This window comes from Pieris napi, chromosome 10 (assembly GCF_905475465.1).
Source record: "Pieris napi chromosome 10, ilPieNapi1.2, whole genome shotgun sequence".
NCBI classification, from domain to species: Eukaryota; Metazoa; Arthropoda; class Insecta; order Lepidoptera; family Pieridae; genus Pieris; species Pieris napi.
Genome location: NC_062243.1, coordinates 8,267,489 through 8,293,976, shown reverse-complemented (window position 1 = coordinate 8,293,976; position 26,488 = coordinate 8,267,489). Strand labels below are relative to the sequence as shown.

Below are 26,488 nucleotides of genomic sequence, written 5' to 3'. Positions count from 1 at the left end.
TTCGTAGCAGTTTCAATATAGATTAGGTACATACTATAAGCTAAATTTTGAAATATACTTTAGGTAGTAACATTTTTATTTTATTTTTATTTAGTAAATAAATTAAAAGTCACTTTATTTCATATATTTATAGCGTAAATTGAATTTTCATACAAAATTTACATTATGCCTCTTGATAATCCTGGTTAGGGGCTTCAGCGTGCAACTATCATCCCTGAGGTCGTAGGTTCGATATCTGGCTATGCACGAATGAACTTTCTGTCTATATTTGCATTAAACACTCGTCGAGAACATGTGCAGAAAGGCTGATCACCTACGTGTCTATGAAATAAATATTATCAAAAAACTTTCGAGGCCAAGATTATTTACCTTGTGCTAATGTAGTGATAGCTGTTTTTTTTAAATAATCTCATACATTCTTGAATATTCGTCCCTTTCATTTTGGATATATTAATGTTACAAAACACTTAACTAATTGTAAAGTATCATACGTTTAAATTGATAATCTTATAAATATTTTCTAACAAGAGTATAATAGTAATACCTACATTATAATTATACAATCTATAAAACTTAAATCATAATGTAATATAATTAAAATATTTGCGAGTTATACTAATGAAACAGTGTCTGTGTAAGTGGAGTTGCTGTTTGGACTGTCTACTAGTTTGGAGTAATGAAGTTTGTTCACAAACAAAAAGTTATGATTGTCCGCGCGGTACACTTCTCGAGAACTACCTCGTACGTTTTGCATAATTAAAATTAAATAGTTTTTATATGTAACTTATACGTTAAATTTAGAATAAAGATTCGCTTTGTCTTGCTCTATCAAGGAATGAAACTGTCAACCCGCGTTTCTTCGGGTAAATACGATGTACATCGCGCTGTTTACGTTAAGAAAAAAAAAAGTATGTTAAGGCAGCCGTGACTATCTTATCTTCAACGTAAAGCGCAGGATAACTGTCTTACTAGTATAAAAATAAACATAAATATAATCAGTCACACAATACAGAGATTTGTATCTTTGTTAAATAGCAGTTAGTACATTAAAAATACATATTCTTGCAATTTTCTTTCGGAAAATTTGATTATTTCCTCAGTTTTAGTTTCAGCGAGACCAAATATACAAGCCAAATACTAAATCTGAATAATATTAGAAAAATCTTGTTTTACTTTCACTGTAAGTAACAAATCAATGATTTTTATTGCTATAAGAAAAACTCAGTTAAAGTGAGTTATATGCTAATTGATTTTTTTATTTACTATAAAAGAAAAATTAACGTTGTCTTAATAAATAATAATAAAGATCGCAGGACTTGTGAGAGTAAAATACAGTCGAGAGTGCTAAGCGTCGACTCTACACACACCAACACATATAGTTTAGCTTTTTAGTTAGAAGGGTCTCATTAGTCTTGATTTAGGCTAATTTGTAAATTATGTTTCAATCACGAAAAATAAAAAAAAAATAAACCGCCGTTTTAAATTTGCATATAAAGAGCAACAGTTTACGTACGTAATAAACTGTATAATAAAAATATTTTGCGTTGCAAAGCGAGAAATTATATCACTAAAAACTGAAATAGCTCTATCGTTTTCCAACGTTATTAACAATTACTTAGCTGACCTGATTAATTTGTAAAAGGGTGAAACACAAATTGGGGTACATTAAGGCAAATATTCAAACAATAGAATTAGTTAACAGGGATAGAATTATCTAGCTCCAAGCTAAAATATGTCTAAGTAACTTGATAACCTGAGACCTATATATTATGTTTGTATATAGGCCGTACTAATTATTTTAAAACAAATCCAAGCTATATTTATCACTTTAAACACACGTTTTCTTCAGGTATCTTTATGACCAAAGGTTGGCTGTTAACTACTTGAACTGCCAGTATCTAGTACTACTAACTAATTGTTTATTATTACTAATACTAAACTACTAGTACTACTAAACAGTTAATCGGCGGATGCGACGCCGGTCCACTTCCGAACGTCAACCACGCCTTTCGTAACGTCCTTCCTTCCCGACTCACGACTTTCCTTCTGGCAACGTGAGTGTCCATGGGCGGGGCGGTATCATTTAACATCAGGTGAGCCTCCTGCCCATTTACCTCCTATTACATAAAAAGAAAACGTCACGTCAATCCGTCTCTTGTGTGGATTTTATCCCATCATAAGCTGCAACAAGATTTAACCTACTTTTTCATTTAGCTAAATTCAAATCATTACATTCATAAAAAGATTAATTTCACGCTGTTCCTTGCTTTTAAAATACTATGTTACTTTAGAAGAGTTATTAGTTTTTGGCCATTCTTTCGATTAGCATCATAAATTGATTCCCAGACGAGACAAGTATTTTTTAGAAAATCTTTGAATGCAGAATTACTAACTTTTAAAAATAACATAGTCTTCTTTCAGTAAAATACCCTATCTACGATATTTAAGGTACTTTCCCTTCATGTCCTCAATCATTAAGGTACTTTGGGACGCCCTGTATACAGGAGCAGAGCGAGGTACGAGAATATCGTATATCTAATGTTAATTATTGACTTAAATACCTACAAAGATTATTACTGTCTTGTCATTTGCTCGCCTTATTTTTAAAACCTTATCATTTACCCTCAATTAGTTGGCACATTAAAGCGTAAGGTTCTAGATTTAAGTTCATCGAAATCCTACTTAGCGTTGGTCGCAAATAAGGAAATAATTTGCAAAGTGCTGTGGTCGAATTTTGCACTAAAATCAGTGTGTGATAATTAATATTGCTTAATCACTTGGCACCCTCTACATTTTGGCAGGTTAGCGATGTCTTTCTTCTCATACAAATCCTTTTATTCATTTTGCGACGATTATCATTATGTCGGAGAGCAACGGCTATTATAAGAAGCCTAGATATATATATAAGTTCTGAATTACGGCCTCGATACAAGTGTGAATTGACCCTAATATACCTTTTCACTTTAAACAATACTGAATATAAACAGGTAGGTTTTCAGTAAGGAATAGTCGGGCCATAAATCTGTCTCGCTTATTGATTTATGTACGAACAAATGTGCACAGATTTCCAACTAAAGTTCGCAGTTGTTGCAATATAGAGTATATACGTATAGATATTATAGTTCAACCGGTTTAGAGCTATTGTATTTTGGTGTCCTCGTTTGTTAATTTGTTATGCTAGTTGTACGGTCCTGTAGTGCCACTGGTTTATTGGTTTATAATGAGGTATTTTTAAAACCAATTCAGATAAAGAAAAACACTTTTTACCGGATTGAAGTTATGTATTATTATAAATTTACAATTATTTTACATAATTTTAAATTTTTCCGACGTTACGCGTGCTTTACATCATGCGTGGTCACCGTGATTATGTAAAATAATTGTAAATTTATAATAATACATAACTTCAATCCGGTGTTTTTCTGTGTGTGTGTTTTTCTTTAAATGTGTAAAAGTTATGTCAATAAAAGACAATACAATTCAGATAAATTAAACACTCATACTTTCAAGAACCTGCCAAATCGCTTATCTAGATAAGATGGCGTCGCGCCGGGCCATATGACGTACCTACCATCCTTATAAATATCTAAACAAACTTCAGGTTTTTACATGGTACATATCATTCTTAAATTACAAACATATTATATTATGACCAAGAGAAGTCTGAGAAAGATTAAACTCCATTACTGTATTAGGATTAGGACATCATGGTTTCAACTAATCTGTGACCATGTTTAGATCCGTGGCTGAATAAAACTCAATATCTTTATGAACTTTTTTGAAAAATTATGCTTATTTTCAAATTATTTTACTCCATAACGCTTTTAAAGCCATGTTTTATACAAATTCCCAATATCATTATTTTTCATACTATCTAAAAGCGTTTTACTTACTCATATTTTTTAGCATATTTATAGGGTAATCGGATCGTGATATAAAAATAAATTTTTATTATGATAGTGACGTAGCTCTTTGGCTAAAATCTTCACGAACTGGATCTTCTAGTATCATCTAATATTGTTAAAATTATTGTCCTTTACGCGTTTATACTATGCACATACTAATTACATTTTTAAAATTTTAAATGCATGTCATTACTTTATCAATAGCAATAATAAATATAATGTTTTATATAGACTTATAAGGAAGCACCGTTATTTCCGCATCGTTCCCACAAGCTTCTTAGCTATAATCGGCTTAGCATATACGGGCTTAAGTGATCAACAATCATATTAACATACTATATGTAATTAATGCTAAGAAATCTTAGTTTTACGTGTACAATATTTTGTGTATTCCTATTTTTAATAATATATATTTATTGTTGCACGTATCCCTTAATATAATTGGTAGCTAAATTCTTTTCATTCAAGTACTTTTTGTGAACTGAATCTTCTTACAGAGAAACAACACATTTTCCCTTTCTGCCAGGAGGATTACACTAAAAATATTTATAATACATTTAATCAATAATATAAATTATTTAATTAAATGTATTATTAATAGAATTTTAATTCTTTTAATTTTAAAAATTCTTCTTACTTCTCTTTCAAAACGCGTATAGGAGACACGAGTGATATGACGTCGGATATTTAAATTTAACTGAAATTATAATAATGCCTTAACACGTGCTTATCTGGTAAAATTAATTTTATATCAATATATTTATTAAGTTATACTTCTTTTAGCGCGTTAGGGAAAAATTATGAGAGTAAATTTTTACGATGCGCGCCACACTGTGACAAAAAACCCTGAAGACACCCTGAAGTTAGCTATATTCAACATTTTAGTTTTTTCTATTGTGAGTGTCGTTTTTTCTACAAACATAGAATAACATTTTTGAAAAGATTTTTATCTTGCTACGCCAAAGTACACACACGTTTTTTTAAATAGGAATCCATATTTAAATAAAAGATAAATAAAATTAGACAATGCGTAAAGTAAAATTCGTTATACTGATAAAAAAATTGCATTTATAATATCGAATGGCATCGTTTTTAATAAAATAAAGCAAATAGTTTAGGAAACGATTTTCATTTACCGAGCGGAGGTGTCCTTTCGAATTAAACGCAGCCATTGCGATTTTATAGTCATTGGGACGGTGTTTGATTGTTGTTCACTAATAAAGTTATCATGTTTTTAAGATGTGAGAGTGACCAGCTTCATAAATAAAGAAAACCCTTATCTTTTTACAGTTTTTTTACAATGATTTGCATTAATGTTTTTAATAACTGGTATTTATTAGCTACTTCTACATTTGTAATTCCGTTCCGGCATTCCGTTTAGGGTGACTGATAGATCTGACTTTAATATAAACGTTTCTTTATAGATTTCAATACGATAATTTTTTTTTAAGATATTATAAAAATCCAAGAAATTCAATACGTCTTTGGTTATATGTCGTTTAATTGGCCTTCGTGGTTAAATTTCCTTGGTTACTTAAAAAGACATAACAAAATATATTTTATAACATTAGGAGCATTACGACTAGGACTTACGATCACTAGGATCGTGATGTTTTTATTCAAAACAAAATGTGTTTTTTCAGAGTTCAATGTATGGGTAAAGGACGTTCCGAACATGCAAACTAGATAATTAAAGAGGCATCAGAAAAAATTATTAGAAATAGAAAAGTCTGCCCTATGTTCGGGATATAAAGCTATGTTTTAGAGATAGGAATTTAGCATATTTATTATAATTATTGTTTGGCATCTTTTTTTTTTTTTCTTTTTTTAAAGACAATTCACACCAATTGACCTAATCCCATGCTTAGCTGGTGAAGCTTGTGTTATGGATACTAGGCAACGGATATATATACATATTATAGATAGATAGACATATAAATACATATTTAAACACCCAAGACCTAAGCAGAACACCAAATGCTCATCACATCGATGTTCGTCTCAGCCGGGGATCGAACCCGGGACCCATGGATTCGCATTCAGTTCACCAATGAGTCGTCAAATGCAGTAAATAAATAAATAACTCTACCTAGACTTCCGCATACATTTTGCCCAATGACTTTAGAATACCAAAAGCTAGTTTTCCAAATAAATCTACTTCAAAGTCTCAAATTTAAATATCACAGCTGTTTTCATAATTTATGCACGGTTTAGAAAACGCGTTTGCACAAATTTTCTGGAGCTGAATCCATTAAACATTTATAAAATTAATTATTCACGACCAAGAGGCAGGTAATACTTTGAATAGTTCTGCTGGGTTTTAAACCCGTGAGTACATGCAAATTCGTATGTGGTATGTGGGTTTTGTGTTATTTTTTAATAAATTATATATATTTAAATACTTAAATTTAATTAGATCGGCGGTTTAAATAAAGCTATTTCATGAAATAGAAAATGTTATCAAACAATTACCTTGTTATGTTTGATAACATTTATGATTATTATTGTGTTATGTTAACATTATTTGAGAGGTAATTTAAAATATTCATTAAAATACTTTTATGTAGTATTCAATAGCTCTTATTTCTATCTTACAGCTTTAGGATATTTCAGTTACAGCAATTAGAGTTTATATATGGTTCAGTTTGTTAGTTTACTATAAATTGTATAGAATCGTACGTTTTTTACAGGAAAAGCAAAAACATATTGAATAAAAAAATCCCTTAAATATATGTACCTACCGCCTAAACCCTGGACATCTTGTTTTCCTCTAAATTTGGGAGGGAAACCCCCATGTTGGCATCACTGCGTGTAGTCATCACGACAGTCGCTTGACTTATCACTACCAAACGAACGTGCCATAGTTTCGTTTTTCGTTTCATATTCTCACTCCCTCAGTAAAATACATAGCCTTCGGTTTATAAGCGTAGATAATAGACTTATAATCCTTTCAGAATGTAGATTATGCTAAACATTATGTAAATAGTTTGTAAGCACTACTTAAAATGTATTCACCCGATTAACACAAATGTTTGTCGACTGACTTGTAAAAACGATTACTATTTTAATACCGCCATACTTTTTAAAATCAATTAATTATTCAACTCATTCCACGAAATTGTGTTAACGCTGTGATAAAACAGATTACTTTAGTTTTACCGAATAAAAACCATTTATAAAATGCTTATAATTAAGTTTTAATTCGGATTTATTAATTTAAAGGCTATCGCTTGGCTACATTAAATTTTGAATGTTTAGTATTTCGTTGTTTGTGATCGATTCGTAACTTAAACTAGGTATATAATTAGGTTCCATTCCTAAATAAATTAATAATTTCGTGTATGAAGGCCATATTAACCAGTGTTTTTATTTGTCAAACCTCATTTTGAGTATGCCAATGATACACCGATTAAATTGTAATATATGTAAGAAAACAATTTAAGAGACACATTTTCAATACAGGTTAGGACATAAACATTTTTATGGAGGCTGACACTTTTAATAACCCCATATAATTTTGTTACAGCTATTTTTGTGACAGAAATAGCGCCATTAAATACATTATATACCCATTCCTGGAAGCTTCCTTTATCGTCTAATCAAGTAAAATGACCTGAATTTCCGTCATTATGTAAAGATTATACAATTAATAATAGACTATTATATCAGAATATGTATCTCGGTACTATTTACATTTCTAAGTTTGCTACCCGAAAAGCAAAGTTTAACACCCGGCGATAGAATATTTGTTTAGGATTGGTAGGCGCTGAAGACTAGATAATAAAAAAAATTCAAATTAACAGATCTTCAGACGACGTCAGAATAATGCGTCGGTATTTCTACAGGAAGGTAATTGATTTATTTCACAGTTTTATTATCTGTAGTATTAATTCAATAAAGTTTAATTTAATAACCAATAATGAAACATATTTTGTTTCGCACTAGTAACTTTAATTAAAAGAGTTCGAGTGAAAAATAAAAAGGTTCACAGTTTGCGCTCGAACTTTTACAATATATCCCAATTTCCACTCTATAATTGAAATTTATACAGAGTTTTAGTAATTAAAAGAAGTTTTAACAACTATTTAGATTTTGTTTGTATTACCATGAATATACGTAGAAATACATTTATTTCAGGTTAGGTTAGGTTATTCACCTTGATACTACGTGTTTGCGTGTTGTTCCTACAGTAATGTAAGTGCATGCTCCGCCGCGCCTTGCTGATAGAGGTGAAACGTTATATATTTATTCATTATTTTTTTTATTATCAATAATTAACTACTTTAACATGTGATAAGGAGCATGGTGTATGTGTGTATGTGAGCAGGTGCTTTATACACACATATTTAAAAAAAACATGGCGATTTAGAGAGATGGCGAGTTTATCACCAGTTCTTCTCTTCCGTTCTACGCCCTTAACTTCAGAAATGCCAGTAATTGTAAATTTGAAGCCCTAATGTATTTTTACCTTACGTCCATAGTAAAGCTACCTACATGATTAAATGATATTTTGATTTGATTTATTAGTTTACTTGATCGTATTCACTAATTAATTTCGTCTGGTTTTTTTTTTTAATGTGACAATGTAAAGGCCTAGCAATATGTCTAGCTGTACACTTTAGAATGCACAGAAAAGGAAGAACTAGACAAAAATAAATTCAAATCATATTTGCAATTTGCTATTTCACAGGATGAAAAATAAAGTGTTATTAATAGTAATCTGTATCAATCGTGGCTTTTTAGCTGAATGAAGTAAAATAACTCGTAAATAATCAATAATTTATAAAAATGGATAATTAAAAATATAAATTTTTATACCTCAGACACTTGACAGAAAACAGTCACAGATTAGACGAATAGACGATAATGTACGCGCCATCATCATCATATAATCCTATCTTGGGGTTTAATTTCGTCGGACTGATTTGAATTGAAAAATAATATGCATGTATAATTAACACGAAAAACCTCGAAGTTTGATCACGTTTTTACTGGCACGAGTCGTCATAGGGTCGGGACTTGCGACACTAACTTGCCTTGAAAAGCATTTTTGAGGTTTCTTGAAATTATGAATGCTTAACTTGAATATTCATAGCCAATACGTAACATATTTAAAAAGTATATAATTGTTTAGATTCCATAGGTACTAATTAATAATGTGATGTAGTTTTTAAAATTTCGTCAAATAACCACGTATTATAAATTATGCATGAAAGATGCCTTCTTTCAGAGTCGATAGTGACATGCTTTTTAAGGATTTTTAAGACTAAATATTGATTTGTCTATGTTTACACTACGGCAGCAGTGTCATACTTTTGTGAGACAATTTGTTTTAAAATATTAATCTTGATTGTCTAAAAGCCTCGTCTCCGGTTCTTCACCCGAATTAATCGTCGTATTGCAAAGTTATATGACTATCCAAGACAAAAATAATTACCGTACCAGTAATTCAGATTACCGTTTAACAAAACTCTTTTGCTTATTAAAAAAAAAAATTGTAGATTAAACAATTATGTGATAAATAGAAGCATAAACTCTATTAAGCTTCATGTCAACAAACGAGATTACATAACAGTTATTAGTGCCAACACTATCATCGTATTAATGGCTGTAAATATCTTGAAGCATAAACGCAAATCTACACTAATATTATAAATATAAAATATTTGTTTTTTCGTATGTTTGTGATAAATAAAAAAACTAAAATGCTACTGCACCGATTTCTTATTCTATCACTATTGTAATGCTACAACTGTATTTTTTTAAATCCAGCCGTATTAGAGGTGAAACGGGCAGAGAATATTATTAATAATTAATAGATTTTCTGGCAAAGGAGTAGGCGGGCTTAAAGATAAGTGTTTACCACCGCTCACAGACAACTGCAACATCAGTAAGTGTGCATGTGCGTTGCCGGACTTTAAGATAAGTGGTACACTCTTCTCTAGAACGCTCCTAAGTCGAAATGTAAACAAAAAAAAATGTGCGTGTACTAGTGTACACACGTTAGAAGTGAAACTTCTTTATGACCTTATTTTTCGAAAAATTATCTATATGCAACTAACTTTACAGAAATTGGTTAAATAAAGTTAAATTAGATAAAGTTTAACAAAAGGCTTTTAATATCACAGACTTGAATACAAATAATACAATTATTTCATTTTACCTTATTACCACTAAGATTATTACAGAATTTCATAAATTGTAATAGAATTTTTAGTATCATTGTTATAGTTATTATAAATTTTTGTTATTAATGGTTTAGAATCTCTTCGAATCAACCGTGGTAGGGACGAGAAAAAGACGCGCGTAACGGTCAAATGTGACGCGTAACTGAAACATGTGACGCGTAACCGAAACATGTGACGCGTAACCGAAAAATGTTACACTAAATTTTTTTCCAACCCCGATAAAGAAGTTTCACTTCAAAAAATCGGTTGTCTGTAAAGTCGGTTTACTGACGATAGTTGAACGTGACAACGTCACGAATCGCTCACTCAAGTAGGAGAGAGACAGATGTCGAACGCTGAAGAGCGCGGAGTCCGATTGTGCCTCTCTGTCGCTTCGCGCTCTCGCTTGCACTTCAAGCCTTAAATGGAACGCCTTAGAGCAAGGTAACGCCTCAGAGCGTGGTAACACCTCAGACCGAGGTAACGCCGCATGAGTCATGTTTTTTCGTGCGTGCAGCCGGCTCCATCGAATTATTTATTAAAAATAATAGGATAAATGATTTTTAGATATATTTAACTGCAACTTTCAGACTAAAAATCATAGGCGAGACTTAGGGCAAACTATGACTCCCGTTTGTCAAAATCCAATAACTTTTTGTCTACTTAACCTGTTGATTTTAAAATCTCAAAAATAACCAGGTGCTAAAAAAAACAAAGCACTTTTTTAACGGGACAGAAGTACGTAGTATTCTTTCCATTGCTAAGTTTTCATAATTGTTAGCTGAATTCTATAATGTGAACGCTCAGTTGCTTTGACATTTAGCGAGCGTTGTAAACATTTATGTTTACAATATCTGTGCAGTGTGTATAGTTTAAAGGAATTCAAATCTCTTTATAGACAATTTCCTATACGATATAATCTATCTTTTGAAGCATTTAATAAACCACCGCGTACCAACTCATCCACGGAGTTCATTGTTAGTGTAAAATAAAAAGGTGACTGCTTTCGGTAAACAAATATAGCTTGACACAAAGACATCCAATCGTTGTTATCAAAGGATCCTATTATCATAATTTTTTGTATCGTTTTATTGTAAAAAGCAATTATTGTTTGTATCATAAACCAACATTGTATCACAATCGTATGTATTTATTACCGTTTTTGTGAATGAGAAAATTGAATTTGCTATATCAATATTTGCTCATCGAAAATTATTTTCTAACGAAACATTGTACTAAATTGATATATAATATATATATAATTGATATTTTAGAAATGCCGGAAAGAAGATACTTTATATGGTTATCTGTTCTGGTTTGCAGACTTATAGCTTAATCATTTGACAACTTAAAGCTCTAGAGTACAACAAGGGCTTATGACGCTCTATCTCTATGGTAGCGCGTCGTAACCTCAAAATGTTTCATGGTAATACTGAAATGTGTCTGCTCCGCGAGTCAGCGTGGAAACAATACAAGGATTTATTGAAATACAGATGATGATGAAACCTACCTTGAAAAGCGGCTTCGAATAGCACGGGCTCCTGCGTGGGCGCGCGCGAGGCGGCGTTAGCAAGCGCGGCGAGTAGGGCGGCGAGCCAAAGCCACGCCATCTCACTCCATGCCATCTCCGCCCATGCTCCGTGCTGCACCCGCTGAAACGAAATAGTCATTTATTATATTTTTATATATAATTCTTTTGTGAGTGTGTATGTCACTGAACTTCTCTCAAACGACTGGACCGATTTTGATGAACTTTTTTGTGTGTGTTCAAGGGGATCTGGGAATGGTTTAGATTCACAAATCAGCCCGCCAGATGGCGCTGCAGTCGGTACTTTCACACTTTGCTTTACTAATTGCTTGAAATATCATGCAGGACAACGTCTGTCGGGTCCACTAGTATATATATATAGACATAGAATATGAGACAAAAGTGAAGTAAAGTTGTGAAATCAGTTTTACTATTTACGGTTCCCGTAATTGTTATAAAAAAATTCTGTGTTTGTCACTTATTTCATGCATAGCCTAAGATATTCGGACTATACAATTAATTGCGACATATAACCGACTCCTTAGTAGCACAACGTATTAGTTTTTATTACGAACCTAAAGACCAGCCAATCGCTGGTAAATAAAAGTGGTTATAGTTATGTTACGGGTAATATGTGGGGAAATCTCGATATGTTTTTATCAGGTTCAGCTTTCAAATCGGATTCTCATGATCAACGATTTATTGAAGTTTAGTGTAACACAAAATTTAGTGTAACATTTTTTCATTACGCGTCACATTTTTCCGTTACGCGCCATCTTTTTCTTGTCCCTACCACGGTTGATCCGAAGAGATTCGAAGCCATTAGTAACAAAAATATATAATAACGATAACAATGATAGTAATACTAATAATTCTATTACAATTAATGAAATTCTGTAATAATCTTAGTACTACATAGTAGTACAGTTTTAAGTTAAAATGAAATAATTGTATTTGTATTCATGTCTATGATAATAAAAGCCTTTTGTTAAACTTTATCTAATTTGACTTTATTTAACCAATTTCTGTAAAGTTGCATATAGTAGATCATTTTTCGAAAAATAAGGTCATAAAGAAGTTTCACTTCTTACGTGTGTACACCTAGTACACGCACACATTTTTTTTTATATATGTAAGACAATATGGTTGTTCATATGTTATGAATTGTTGCGTCAGATTTTTGCATTTTTTATCGAGCTCTTTTAATGTTTCGTTCGTTCATCGAGCGAGAGTTAAATGTGCACCCATGAGGCTAATACTGCTCTCAGTCATTATTCAAAACCAAATAAAAATAAAACTGCTACGTTATTGGCAAAATTCTACTAGTTCTCTTTACATTCCTACTTCCACATCATATAAGGCAATCTCAACGAGTTCTTATATCGCGAGTTTTCTTCAGTTTGTTGAACAACGACTATTACACGCAGACCCCGTTTGACCCTTGAAATAACCTGAAGCATTCAGTTACTTTTTATGTTTCGCTCTACCCTTTTACGTGACGCGTACAGGATTGAATATAATTCATTCGCGAATCAATTTCACAATTTTCAAAAAAAGTATCTAATCTACCATTAAGCAATTTTAGTAAAAATGCCAACTTTCAAATTCGTTAAACTATTTTAATGAAAAAGGCCAAGAATGTATGAACTTTAGTAGGAAATATAAAGTCATGTCTGTACAGTATATGTAATGTAATCCGTAATATATTTTTTTTTTGCTTAAATTTTACATTACTTAATATTTTTTTTATTTCTACCTTTATTTAATAATCAAAGGGTATCTTGTTAAACCTTTGTAAATGTTTGCAATGTTAATCCAAAGATGTCTTACATACCTACACGTTAACAACAGGCACCTTAGGATCGGCACTCCCTCGGTTTTAATGTCGATTTCAGCTCGATAATGAAATTAATTTGTTTGTACAGACTATACATATATGTTCTTATAATCGTGTGTTCGTAATAAAATACGCGTGAAGTCAATTCTGGCAATTTTTTAATTATTCTTTTATGAATTCTTTAATTGAATTGTTCCTGAAGTGGTCGGCAATAAAGACAAGATTTTTTTTACTTTTTTTAAATTATATAAAGTTACAAATGTAAGAACCTAATAACGAGTGTGACAAGAGTCAAGACTAACATCAGAACTTGCTAAATTCACAGCTTGAATCCCTCTTAAATGCGATCCTCAATGTTCTTAAGAAGGTTTTGAGGTATACGTTCCCACTCTTTTGTAATGACTCTTTTTGATCCCTGATGTTTTGTCGAGCAGGTTGGGCTGACCTTACTCATCTTTTTAGAATATTCCAGACATGCTCAATTGGATTGACTTTAAGCTGGCCAATTTAAACGACGGATCCCAACTTCTGGCATGGACGCTTCCAAGTCGCCAGAGCGGTGCGGGCGAGTATTGTCGTGTAAAAAAGGAATCTTCTTCTTCAAGAGCAGTTAATGCGGATTGTTCATGTAGAGTTAGAACTTCCATTATGTACCGGTATGGAAATATTTAATGATCCATTTTCTTCGAAAACTAACTTCGTCGAAATAATTGCTACCCAAAACTTAATGGTCAAATTATAAAAACCTCTTTCTTGTAATATTCATTAACGTAGAAAAAATTTAAAGTGCCAGATGTATTACAAGAGTGTAATAATAATTCTCTCTTAGTTAATATTACTGTATTTTTCATTTTCTACAACAAGTCGACTAGAGTAGAACCCTACTTTTATTAAACATTCGCATAGTAAACAGTTTTTAGTAAATCAATGTTAATCAAACGCTATGGGATGCCATTAATTACAGCGAAAATTTGTCGAGACACAACCTATTGGTTGTGTCTCGCGTGGAAATTGTTATAATATTATAACAATTTCCACGCGAGCGCGATTCTATAAAATACCCATAATGAGTAATAAAATATCAATACACACGACTTTGAGGTAAAATATCTTGGAGTTTACTTTTTAGTTTAAACTTTTCGAAGTTTGACTATTTATACAACGGTTATACATTAGAATTTCGGAAGTTTAGACTATAGATAAAAAATTGGATGAGATAAATGGAAGTGCGAAATTAGTGCGTAGTGAAGTATTTTAAGATTTAATTTGTGGAATGTTTTCATCACATGATTGTCCGTAGTGGCGTCAGATTAGTCTCGCTAAAGTCGCTGATTTCCATCACTCGGTATAAACTAAGCCCAAGTTCGTCTTCCAATGTCTAAAACCTTAGCTAAAAATCTTCTAAACAAAATAGTAAGCCCATTGAACTCTGATGAACTCTGTACTCTGTAGAACATTAGTTAGCATCTTAGCAATGGCTTATCCACAGATGCTAACTAACTCTTCTAGTTTTATCTGTTTCAGTCCGTGTAGTATTTTTATTCTATGGTTATCAGTAGACAGTAACAAATGCGGAATAACGGTTACGTTATTTATGTGTATTGAGTATTGTGTCCATTGAAATAAGTATAAAGATCTTAATAAAAAATAATATATTTCTGTATAAAAATATGGAAATTTAAAAAGTTTATTTGTATTTTGGAATTGGTGTGACTTTTGTTAGTTTACGGCCTTAGCTTACAAATGTTTTAAAATTACCTTTGTGAGTCAATACCTAAAGAGTAAAGGAAGAAACGAGGAAGCCTACTCGGTAGTTGAGATTAAAATGTGTAAATTAGAATCTTTGTTTATCCTACTTCTTTTATTTGGTAAAGCATCTCTTTTGAATAATGGTGTGGCGCGTAAGCCCCCCATGGGGTGGATGTCTTGGGGGTACTACCTGTGTAGTGTTGACTGCGAAAAATATCCACGAAAATGTCTAAAGCAAGTACCGGCTCTGTTATTTTCTTTTCTTTAGTGGTTTTTCATTGACTACTCTGTTATTCAAAACTGTACTTTTTTTATAATGCTATATTTTTGACTGTATGGTATAGGTTTTTTGTTTCCATTTATTGTTAACTAAAGGCTACTTTTATTGTTAGTAAACATTTGAATTTAATTTCGGTTATAAAATAGAGCCACGTTGTGCTAGAAGTTGAAACAATTTAAGTCCTTCCTATTTTAAAGTTTACTTTGTTCATTTACATTTTGCTGTCACTTCACTTTTTGAACATTTGAATAAAATACATAATATAACCTGTTGTTTTCTTTTTCAGTGAAAAACTACTACTCTCTGTAGCAGATATGTTCTACAACAGAGGTTATCAGGAGGCTGGCTATGAATACATTGTCATAGATGACTGTTGGTCTGAGAAGCGAAGGAGTGTCAATGGAAGATTAGTCCCCGATAGAAAAAGATTCCCTAAAGGAATGGAGGCTATTGCAGAGTATGTTAGTATGACATTTTATTTTTGTGTGGTATATATTTTTATTATTATGATGTCCATAGATGATTTAGTTCTATTCTTTGTGTAAACTACTCTAAGTGAAAATAATACTGGTAGCTGCCATATTCTTACCTTGTTGTAACTAAAGTACCTGCTGATTGAGACTGACATACTAATTTTATGTAAAACTTAAATACAAATAAATCATTTGTAAGAAAATATAAACATGTTTTATTTAACTGTGGCATTTAATGTAGAAATTTAAAAAGTTGTTTAATAATTTACAGAAAGTTTGTTTCTAAATATGATTTACTGATAACAAAACAAGCACATGTATTAACAATTCTGGTTGATCCACTACACTGAGGGTTTTGGGATTTAACACACATGTGTGAATTACTCTTAATATGTCTGATAGTACTAGTATAAAAGTATTAAGTAAATTAATAATAGGATAAAATCCCTTAAATTAAGTTGGAATCACTTTTATAGACTGATAGTTAAAAAAAAATGGGGAGAAAGATTTCTCTTATAATACACAGACTGAAACTCAATCCATACCTGCAAATGATACAAATATATATTGTCTGTAGTATCTAATTTTAATTTCATTAAAAGTTACAGCGTAATACTTCCATAAAAAATATAATAATTCTGTCTTCCACCATTTACTGAAGGCCATATTTTGTTGGTTGACAAATATGAAACCTTATTTAAAGTGTCTATTGCAGATTCATGCAAGAGGTCTTAAATTCGGTATCTATACGAACATAGCAGATATAACATGCATGCATTACCCTGGTAGTAAGGGCCATTTCATTGAGGACGCAAAGATGTTTGCGGAGTGGGGTGTGGACTATATTAAGGTAGACGGATGTTTTGTTGGAGAAGCCTATTTGAATACAGGTCTGTATATCACCCTTGGCGTATTTGTATTGGTAGTTTTAGTTTGGGTTAATAACTAATATACCAAATCTGCTCATAGTGAAAGGAGTAATTTCTAATATATTTAACATTCCATAAAAGAAATTACATATTTTTATACTGAACTCTGGCAGTAATAACTTTGTATAAGGACTGCTATGGGTAACCTATTTTTTTTCATACTCTTGTCAAATCCCACTTGATCTAGTTGATCGGAAATTCTCAATGCTATATTTTATAGGTAAACTAGAAAACTGTAGAGTTGTTAAGCTTTGAAATCTTCTTTAGCATGATCAAAAAGAAAAAGAGCAAGCTCGCAACAGTCTCCTTTATTAGCCATGCCTCTTATATAAAAAACAATCAAACTAATTTGGTTCTTGATAAGGTGAGGGATATAGGTATCTAAGTTTAGTTTGAAGTGTTGTTTGCATATAAGAGTAACAGGATTCTTTGGCATAACACTATTAAAAGAGTCCACCCGCAAGACAGTATTAAAGGGTCTCACTCAATGTATGAGGTCTAGAAATATAAACATTCATCTATTTTTGAATGCTTCATAGTCAAGTCTCCAGTGTTGTCATAAAATCACGTTAAACTACTATTAAAACTATTTAGTCTAGTTTCTTTCCTTTGTATTACAGCTTACATAGGATTTGGTCAGCATTTAAATAATACAGGCCGCCCAATGGTATATTCTTGTAGTTGGCCTTATTATATAGAATTTATACATAAGAAAACAGTAAGTAATTATACTATCTTATATACGCCTAAATTAAACTAAACTTTCAAAAATCCAATGAAAGTTTTTAAACATCATAAACAAATTGATGTATATAAACTACTCTACCTTTAAATTGTACATTTGTACCTGTCAATACTAACGTTTTGGGTAACAAATTATATTACTGGAACTGCTATACTTTCGTAATGTGAGTCCTCTGACCACCTCAATGACTAGTTAATATGGACGCACGTGCATAATCCGGAGGTTCTGGGTTCGATGTCTGGTGAAACGATTTTGAATTCCATTTCAATGCACACAGCTGTGCGTGATTCAATGTGAGTATATGTAGTACCTAATTATGATTATAGAATAACGTCTAAGAAAATACGATTAAATGGTGAAATAAATTGGTAGGAAAGTATGTAACAAGAAAATTTTCGCCGATGTCAGTTACCAAAGGGAAACAAAAGAATATTGTAAAAAACTAATAGCAGTAACATGATATCGACAAATTATATACGAGTATTTAATGTCAAAGTTCCCAAGCAAGAGAAAAATTAAGTTTATTTCCTTTTAGGTGATTTTTCATACAATTATTTGGCGAAAACGTTACCCCTTCACATTTTGTCAAACTCAGAGATACAATGCTGTATTCATCATGATATAGTTAAGCGAAAAAATATTCTTTTAATATTTCTTCATTGGCAAATATATAATATCAGGACAAGCTAAATGCCCGACTATATTTACATAATATATGCGTAATATGAGAAGCTGAGAAATATTTCTAGCCTGATGAGGCTAAAGTATTCTGAAATGTGTTGTCATTTATTAAGATCTTCGAGATAAATTCTTAAGCATAGACATACTCAATTATATGTTACAAAAATATTACGTAGGCAGATATTTCTCTTTTATAATAATTTAATAGTATTTCTAAGAAAATCACAAGCCTATATAGATGTCTTCTCGGCCTTTTAAACATTTTTTTTATTTTTTTTTATTGGACAATTCACACCAATTATTGACCATTAGTCCCATGCTAAGCTGGTGAAGCTTGTATAATGGGTACTAGGCAACGGATATACATACATATTTAAACACCCAAGACCTAAGCACAACACCAAATGCTCATCACATCGATGTCTTGTCTCAGCCGGGGATCGAACCCGGGACCCATGGATTCGCAGTCAGGGGTACTAACCACTAGACCAATAAGCCGTCGATATTACAACGATTCTAATCGTCGAAATAGGAATAAAAGTGTGACACGTCTCAGCTAAAAAAGCTAAAAAATACTGGCTCAACTATTAATCTACGTATTGGTACCGGCACATAATTTGGCCACTACTTCTAGTTCTACGCATCTAACTTAATGTACCTGGTCTAATAAAAAATTACAGCCAGATTACGCAACAATATCTCGCCACTGCAACATGTGGCGGAATTATCACGATGTGGTGACGTCATGGGATTCAATTAAAGACATTATAAGGCATTACCAGTCTTCCTACGATCAATTAAGTCCTTACCACGGACCAGGGCATTGGAATGATATGGACATGGTGAGTTCTGTCAACGAGTTTATAGTGCATATTCTAATGCCGCATTTACATTCAGCCGTAGTGAGCAGAGAAGTGGGCAGTACGAGTGTGTAAACGCGAAACTTTAATACATATATGTATATACATGAATGAAAAAATTGGTATATTTCTTATCTTAAGGGCTGTACATTATGCCAAACAAAAAAATGTTTTGATGGCTCTTGATTCTATTTAAGTTTGATTGACGTTCTAGAATAGACTAGATTTTTTTTTAAAAGAGGTTATTTGACAGATGTCTTTAAAAACGTCATTTATTGCTGCTGACGGTAGTTTATCCTTAACCTAAAGGCCACATCCCCCGTCGGTTACATTAGTGGTATGCCAAGAACCAAACCCTAGACTAGTGACCATGTGATGATGTGCGAACACCATTAAGTCAGTTATCATAATAATTTTCAGTTAATATTCGGTACAGACTCCCTAACAGAGAGTCAAAGTCGCGTCCATATAGCAGTATACGCAATGATGTCTTCGCCACTTCTACTGAGCTGTGATATGGAGAAAATAACTGAGTACGAAAGGGAATTATTATTGAATTTAGAATTGTTGGCAATAGCTCAAGACCCCTTGGGCATTATGGCGAAGCCCTTTGAGGTAATACTGGTTCTATTAAGGGAGCGTTCAAGTATTACGTAACGAATTTTAGGGGGGGGGGGGGTCGTTTTCTAAAACGTTACGATGTGGGGCGGCGATTGAATTACGCGTTATAGTTAATATTATTTTCGAATTACCAGTACTTTACACCACATAATGGTAACTTTTAGTCACTAGGTGGTCACGAGGCGTTTTACTATACTTGGGTACAGTAGGTACTGTACTTGGGTACGGAAAAATGTTACAGCGTGTTACAAGTCAATAATAATCTCCAAAAATTGCGTGACATAATACTTGAACGCTCCCGTCTATCCATTTGCGAATTTCTTTAATAGCCTATATTTGCATTCAATACAAAAGGTACCTTTAAATAATAATACCGTATTATTTCTAACGTTATTTATCCTATTTTACCGTTAATTTACCCAAAAGTATTTGCCGCGCGTATTATGGTAAGAGATTTTGCGATCTTCAATAATAATAATAATATCAGTATATATTTAAATAAATGAATAAACCTTGACCTTTATGATTCTTTATTGTGAACCGTACAAAAATCCGTTCGGTAGATTTTGAAGATTTTATCGTTACGAGTAGATATATTTTGCTGCCGTGCGGTAGTAGATATGTGCAATGTGCATCTCACTTGCAAAGCACTCTAATACATATATGAGTATGGTATATTTATTATGATACAATTTTTTTCAATATTATAACTTAATCAAAAATAATATACAAATTTTGTATACAATTCTTTCACTCAAAGTACATACTCGTTTGTCTCTTTCTGTCAAATTGTGTTTTTGCTGTGAGAGAAAAGGACATGAATACTTTGGATATAACGTTGCAATTAGATTTTTTTTTGATGAATAAATCTAAATTTTGGTTATCCATATATTATTCCGTACTTTCAGTTAGATAATTCAATTACACTCTGGGTGAAACCCCATTTACCGCGAAAGGGTAATCAGTATCATTCCGTCTCTTTCGCACTTGTCAATTTGGAGGATAGATCATCTTCTGCCTCTTTCATACCGGGGTTGTACGGACTTAATTCGACCGAAGAATATACAGTTATGGTAATATTTTTATTTTGCTTTTTATAGCTTTTATGTTTTTGCTTTATTATTTGCACTCTGTAGCTCAGTGGCTAACGCACAACGTGGGTTCGATTCCCGGTTAAACATTACTTATTTGTAAAAACTGCTTATGGCAAAACTTGCTGAAGGATTTGTTTGTTGATGCAATAACAATTGTTTGCTATGACAAAAATAAAACACGCCCATTATTATTAAGCCTTTATTGCTGACACCCAGTACAATATAAGAACACTTATTAAGGTTACATAAAAAACTTAATTCTAATACATAAATAAAACTTAATCTAATACGTCACTTGACCCGTTTTAGGTAGTCAGCGTGTGACACAAAAGCCTCTTCCAGCTGTTTCCAGTCTTTTCTGATATTAGCTCTTCTTCTCCAAGTTTTGCCCCCTTTTCTCTTTATATCGTCTGCCCATTGCTCTATCTTCCTAAACACGCCCATGGCGAGTGTCAAATTTCACAAAACAAGTTTTCTATTACAATCCTTATATGCAGTATGGTATTCTTCAGATCTAACAAAATTATTTAAGACTATAAATAAATAGCCTAACATTCACTTTTGTTACATTTTAATTTAATTCTTTTCAGGATGTATTCACAAAAATATTTATAAGAAATGTGACGTTAAATGACCCAATCTCCGTGACCGTGCCATCAGAAGGTAAGCTATATTTTACTAAATGCTTCTGCGTAAAATATTTGTATGAAAAATCTTAGTTTTAGTATAAAAATTAGGACTCATCAACCAGGATTTATTTAATAAAGGGCTATTTGACAATATTAAAAAAAAACCATTTCAGATACTTATAAAACCTACACAAACTGTTATTTTTAATTCTCTTTAAAGTATTGGCTTTGAAAATTCAAATTTAATATTCACAATTTCACCCGCCAAAACGCGTCTCTAGACGAGAGAGAAAATGGCGTCACACCAGTCCCTTGACGGACATACGTCAAGTATTTGACGTTCTTATTCTTCGTGGAACAAAACAAAAAATAATGTTCATAACACAATTCAAAGTCAATCGTAACAGGGTTGCCATATAAAGAAAACCATTTCATCGCAAATAATAAAAACATATTATTGAAATTACAATTATCTTACCTTGCTTAGGCTAATAGAAAAACTGTTCTTATGCTTATCCACTAAACCCACCTTTATATTTGTTTCAGATGTCATCCTATATACGCTATTTCCTTTATAATTAACTACCAATATTACTTAATAAATTATTTAAAACAATGTTTGTTTCAATATTATATCCTAAGAGAACCGGCGGTTTTGTATATTTGTATAAACTGTACAGTCTATACAAATAGCGCAACTTTGAACTTCATTTGATGTTGGATCAGCTAAGAACGTGCAAATTATATTACAGCTAAGCGCCCTATTAATACACAAATGTGGGCAAAATGGTCTCTTAGACTTCTGTAAGTTCTATGTCGAATATTAATGGTCTAACAGGTGGTAGATAAATACTTAATATTCCACGGGCAACATCTGTCTCTTTTCATCACAGCGTGAATACGATTTGACAGTAAAAGACGATAGAGTACTTCAGTTAAAAGGCTGCAATTACACCGATTTTTATGAATAAGAGGGTTAGTTTTTACGTCTGAGGATGCGCAATTCACGACAACTTGTTGGGCTTATTAACTGAGGCGCAGCTTCCAAATATTTGACAGATAACAATTGACATTTGACGTTGATGTCTCGTACCGATTTTCAATGTCGTCACTGGTCAGCGTAGCGTTATCATCATCAAGAAGTCGGTCGAAATCATTTGATCGTTCTTAATATTTTTGTTTCTACCAGTAAATAGAAAATCTCGCTTCAAGCCCAAACTTCCGAATTTTCAGGTTCAAGTAGATTTCGATAAGTTTTATTGGTCGTTATAATAAGTGCTACAAAATTTGGCTACCGATGAAGCGCCAAGAGTCTTGGCAGTGCTTTAATCTTAAAATTATATTCTGAAAACATTCAGTGCCAAGTATTACTTGTTTCAAAATAATACGAAACGGCCTAGTGTCGCATGCAAGTTTAATCTGTGTAATATCCTATTCATTTTAATCCAAATACCCAATTTAATAAATAATTAAAAGGTATGATTATTATTGAGCCTTCGCTCGCGGTTGTAGATGGACGCCGAAATTATAAACAGAAATAATATTTAATTATTAATTATTAGGATTTTAGAATGAAAAATAATATTTTTATTAATGTTGATTACATAAAAATAAATACAAAAACGCAAACACCTTAACCAAAAATGGCCCCAACAAAGTTTTAAGTTGCCATCACCAGTAAAACTGATTTTTAGTGGAACCATAGTACGTATAATATACTGAAATGTTACAAACATTTTTGGCACCCACTATAAGTTTAACATTAATTTGATATTATTTAAATATTATATTATTTAAAAGATTACTAGTTTGATTAGCCTTTAACTGTCTGTCTGTCTCAAGCGTTCATTCATTACAGCAAATAAAAACATCAAATACTTGCTCATGACAGCAGTAGGTTCAATCCCCTATTAATTAATGAAAAAATAAAAAGTTGTGGTTGAAAAAACTTTTCATTATAAACTACAAAAATACAAATTTTTGTATACTTACAATTTAATATCTTAGAATTACAGGAAAACCTTATAATATATATTCTATAATCACAATCCCTTGTTCGTAACTTGTTCACAAACCTCCCAAGTTGGCCCTCTAAAAAACCCTGTTACCATGGGTGTGCATTCAGATCTTATCTCAAAGGCGTTGTCAAAGGGCGCACTGCGGCTGACAGCAACGTTGTTAGCCCTTAGTTGATTTACAGCTTTGCTATTAACTTAATATGTCGTTATGACATAAAGGATCTTTGTTTTAACGATAACGTTTAAATCATCTGGAAATATCTAAAATCTTCAATCTGTAGCAGGTGTTTGCACATATTATCGAGGCTACATATTACTTTTATTTTAACCTGGTTTTTTTATGGTTATATGTATAAAAACTTATGGTTCATCATTCATTCCACTGAGGAGCTCAGATGTCACAGCTCTCCATGCCGACACCACACTTGAGGCGAATAGGTCAATATCACAAGTTAGTTATAGGTATGTATATCATACACTTTCCTGAACTATTTTGATAGCAACACAAGATATTATATTTTTTAACACTGGTAACATTAAGCTATTAATAATTTTATTCAAATTAATGCAGTAAAAATATTACATAAACCGTTCACGGTAATCGACAAAAAAAACAAAACTCCATTCAGCACATGAAATATTTTTCAGCTAAATTATATTCGTACAATTTTCCTTAATACGCCTACAACTCCGAAATTGAGATTTTACAAGCGTAATCCCTCGCTTGAATTTTGTTTCCACACTTACCTTGCTTATGTGTTTAACAGAGACGAATTTTATACTCCAACTTTAGGCTGTGTCTGATCAAGATATGAACTCAGATTTTTCTTGATTAAATTTATTTGTTCATTAATTTCGTTTGTTTCTAAGGCCACGCAAATCAATCAATCACGAACTGATTGAAGTCTATTCCTTTCTACATTCAGTTTGCCTAAATTGGGCCTGTTTTGTATTGGAATATAATTTCCACCTACCCAAACTGTTCTTGTATTTAAAAAATAAATGTATTCTTAATTTGAATTATTTTACGATACGTTATAAGCTAAAGTTAATGTGCGTACAAAGAACGCAATAAATCTCACAACATATCGATCTGACCATTAATACTCTACTTTATACATTTATTTGACATCTAAATAAAGATCCCAGGGCCTCACAAACCCGAATACGCATCTGCACATAAGTCCTAGTCAACTCACGTATAACTCTAGTTGGTCGGGAACTTGTTCAAATATTGTTGTCAGTTGACATGTCTCATATGAATTCTTATTATGGAGATATATTAACCCTGCTGATACAGATCACGTACTGTGCGTGTCTTGTTTGATAAATATTTGATGCTTTTATTAATAAAGCATTGAATTGTGAATTGAAAGTTCTTTATTATATAATATTTGTTCGACATTTCCTTAAATATTATTGTAAGGGATGGGACTATAAGGGACGCATGTACTTTTAGATAAGCATACACAAATAATTAATAGGCATGTTAATCACTAAGACACAGAGGCGGTAATCTTGAACTACAAACTTAAATAGGTCTTATGCTATACTATATTATTCCTATAGATCTGCCACGAGTTTGAAAAAGTATCATGAACAAATAGTTGTATGAAACAATTGCTGCAAGGTTTTTAAAGCTACTGTGGTACGATGGTTTCTGCGTATCATAAAACAAAGTAATTTCCGTCAAAGTCCATTAAGGCATTTAGCTCAAATCGTCATGCAACTCGACTGGTAATCTCGACGTCGAGAGCACTTTATACCGTACAGATACGAGCTATTGAGGCTTCGTTTCATTCTAGATTCTAACTGGATTCTTGACTATTTTAAGCTGGAATTTCCAATTATTAACCGTGGACTATTTTTTTTTATACACGTCAAAACCTTTCAATATGGCGGATGTATAACCATGTAGGTGATCAGACTTGCAACAAATATTGTTTCTAAAACCAAAATTCGGTCCAATAACGGTAGAAACATGTGGTTTCACCACATAAGGCCAATCGTAACTGTAAGTAGTTACTAGTAGATTGTTCAATTGAGAAGTTATAAAACAAAAGCAGCCACGAAGCAAAATCAACAAAGACGAGATTAAATAAGACAATTTCACACTTAGCACGATCAAATTATAATACCATCATTTTATCTCTCCATTCAAATTATATTTAAGAGTAATTGCATAACATCCCTTTGAAGTACCGACACCCCCAAAAAGGACTCTGTCTTTGTCACTCCCTATTCAAATGAATGAGTTGACGACATTTGAATACAAGTATTCATAAGCATAATATATCAAGAGTATATGACAAAAGTTTACCTAAATTGCGAAATAAAACGACACCTATGCATCTTTTAAAATACTTGCTCATTCTGTTGATATTTAATGATTTTTTGTATTCTGAAGAATGTGAGTAATGATAAATTATAAGGTATTAGAAAACATTAAATCATTTTATACACAAATACTATTTATATGCAAAGGTTTATAAAACAGTCATTTAAATACAGTAGTGAGTGAACTTTAAATTAAGGACATTTACATTACATTTGTATTTAATGTTAGACTATAATTGTTAAACAGGTTAGATTATAGTAAAAAAATAGCTAAAAAAAGAGATTAGAAATATATTGCTTACAGACGAGATTAAAGAAGTCAAAATATGTTTACTTTTCATATATGTAATATAAAGTTATTAAAGCCGAGATGCAATTTTATTAAAACTTGAAGGCATCGTGAGGAAACCCAAAAATCGATGACAGATGTGAAGGCACACCATGGTGATCACCTACTTGTGAAGAAATGTATTCTACATGACGTATTCTAAAGTTATACATACTCTTGTAGTGCTACTAAATCATTATTATTTTAATGTTTTTTTTTATTTATTGGTTTAATATCTACAATCTCTCATACAACAAAATATATATGTATTTAATATATGTTATGCGTTAAGTTTGCTAGCATTTAG

The 26,488-nt window shown here is 32.0% G+C and overlaps 2 protein-coding genes across 2 annotated transcripts in view; one reads left to right on the top strand and one right to left on the bottom strand.

The window, feature by feature from the left end:
- The window catches only part of LOC125053023 (pikachurin), a 98,918-nt gene that overhangs the window by 50,141 nt on the left and 22,289 nt on the right, over positions 1–26,488 (bottom strand). Inside the window, exon 2 of the mRNA XM_047654191.1 lies at positions 11,583–11,724. Coding sequence (XP_047510147.1) covers positions 11,583–11,697 — 115 coding nt within the window. The 5' untranslated portion in view covers positions 11,698–11,724. The remainder of the gene's footprint in view (positions 1–11,582; positions 11,725–26,488) is intronic.
- On the top strand, positions 15,049–22,114 carry LOC125053024 (alpha-N-acetylgalactosaminidase-like). Its single transcript, XM_047654192.1, has 9 exons — positions 15,049–15,420; positions 15,753–15,927; positions 16,655–16,829; positions 17,489–17,586; positions 18,975–19,136; positions 19,575–19,769; positions 20,684–20,848; positions 21,460–21,532; positions 22,045–22,114. Exons 1-9 carry the CDS (start codon positions 15,263–15,265, stop codon positions 22,074–22,076), a joined length of 1,233 nt encoding a protein of 410 aa, XP_047510148.1. The 5' UTR covers positions 15,049–15,262; the 3' UTR covers positions 22,077–22,114.